The 1775-nt window shown below is 36.9% G+C and overlaps 1 protein-coding gene across 1 annotated transcript; it reads left to right on the top strand.

Moving 5' to 3' along the window:
- The first annotated feature begins 562 nt into the window (after positions 1-562).
- On the top strand, positions 563-1537 carry LOC129242048 (uncharacterized). The gene is made up of 3 exons (XM_054878608.1): positions 563-728; positions 773-817; positions 906-1537. The coding sequence occupies exons 1-3, from the start codon at positions 563-565 to the stop codon at positions 1535-1537; spliced, it is 843 nt and encodes a 280-aa protein (XP_054734583.1).
- Positions 1538-1775: the final 238 nt, after the last annotated feature.

Here is a 1775-nt window from a genome sequence, read left to right as displayed (position 1 = left end):
CTTAATCTTCCAATGGTTCTCTATGTTAATTTTAACTGGAATCAGGCGGCCGTCGTAGCTGAATGGGTTGGTGCGTGACTACCATCCGGAAGTGCACAGGCTTGAAACATCGAACACAAAAAACCAAATGATAGAAACAGTTTTTTCTATCGTAAAAGCGGTCGCCACTCGGCAGGGAATAGCAGACCTCCGAGTATATTTCTGCCATCACTTCTCTAAAAAAAACCGTTCGCCTTAAAACTGTAGTTCCTTCATTTGTGGAAAAACATCAAGACTGAAAAAGAGTAAAGCTTAGCTCATGAAGGTGCTTGGCGTCTGCCATAGCTAGTGATGGCACGATTAATCGAACAATTAATATTAATCGGTTATTTTCCTTTACTTGTCGGTTTAATTGTATCGTGAAAGCCCGTTTGATTAATTGCAATATTAATCGATTGTTTCCAAAATAATCGAAAGATGTACGCCGCTAGAAAATAAAATCATTTCACATCAGCAGCGCTTTTTACAATTTTTTTCAAAAACTTATATTGTCCAAGGTGTTATTCAAGCGAAAAAAAGGAAAATGCCCCCAATACGAAGTTATGTTTGGAAGCATTTTTCAAAGGAGAGTTGTACCGATGTAAGGTGTCAGTTGTGCTGCAAAACTTTAAAGTGCTCGAACAACACAACAAATATGATGCAGCACTTAAATTTGAAACAAAAGTTAAAAATTCCACCATCAATTAATCGCAACTTTAATGTACACTGTGTACTACAGAGACGCAGTCAATAGTGGAAATGGTTGTAATGGACAATTTGCCATTTTCGCATGTGGAAGGTATTCTTTCATATGACTATTATTTCTGCATTGTTGCAATGCATTGTTGCTGATTCCTCATAGACATATGGATGTGTATCCTTTTCAGGGAAAGGGTTCTTGCAGTTAATGAAACATCAATATCCGCTTTATAAAGTTCCGACCAGGAATACAATAAAAGCAGAAATTGAAAAAATGTATAATAGAGAAGTGGAAAAATGTACAAAGATGTTATCGCATGTGTCTAATATCTGTTTGACTACTGATATATGGACTGACACTCAAATGAACAGCATGTCCGGTGTGACGGTACATGGTTTGTTTGAAAGTAAAAAATTTTATGGAACAATTGGTGTATTTAAACTAACTCAAGCCCATACAGCTGCACACATCTCAGAAGTACTAAAAGGTTCGCTTTCGGAATTTTCCATAAACAAAAGCAATGTTAGTGCAGTGGTTACTGATAATGGCGCTAATATTGTTAAATCTATTTATAATACTTTTGGGAAAAATCACCATATTCCATGTTTCGCGCACACGCTTAACTTAATTTGTGACAGTTCATTAAATACGCCTGAAGTCAGCAATATCATCACAAGCTGCAGAGCAATAGTGACTTGGTTTAAACGGCATGTTAAAGCCAATGATAATTTGCGCCAACTGCAAATATCTGCTGGAATTTCTGAAGGCAAACAGTTAAAACTCATTTTGGCCGTTAAAACCAGGCGGAATTCTACATAATATATTATATGCTTGCTCGCCTCATTCAGTTGATTCAATATGTCAGCCAAATTTTAATAAGCTTTTCTGACGCACCACCGATGATTACAACAAAAAAGAAGGAAGAAGTTATTGAAATGATCGGCTTATTAAGACCCCTGGAAGCGGTGACGACTCAAATAAGTGGAGAAAAGTACGCCACATTGAGTCAAGTTATTCCACTTGCTCATTGTGGGCGCCAACAAATAATGAAAATTTC

Source organism: Anastrepha obliqua, chromosome 3, assembly GCF_027943255.1.
Source record: "Anastrepha obliqua isolate idAnaObli1 chromosome 3, idAnaObli1_1.0, whole genome shotgun sequence".
NCBI lineage: Eukaryota > Metazoa > Arthropoda > Insecta > Diptera > Tephritidae > Anastrepha > Anastrepha obliqua.
The sequence above is the reverse complement of the archived record's forward strand: the minus strand, read 5'-3'. Positions and strand labels throughout refer to the sequence as shown.

Coding starts and splice junctions, on each gene's coding strand:
- LOC129242048 (XM_054878608.1), top strand. CDS start 563: ATGCCCCCAATACGAAGTTATGTTTGGAAGCATTTTTCAAAGGAGAGT. Junction 729..772: donor AATTCCACCATCAATTAATC/GCAACTTTAATG, acceptor CGCAGTCAATAG/TGGAAATGGTTGTAATGGAC. Junction 818..905: donor GCCATTTTCGCATGTGGAAG/GTATTCTTTCAT, acceptor TATCCTTTTCAG/GGAAAGGGTTCTTGCAGTTA.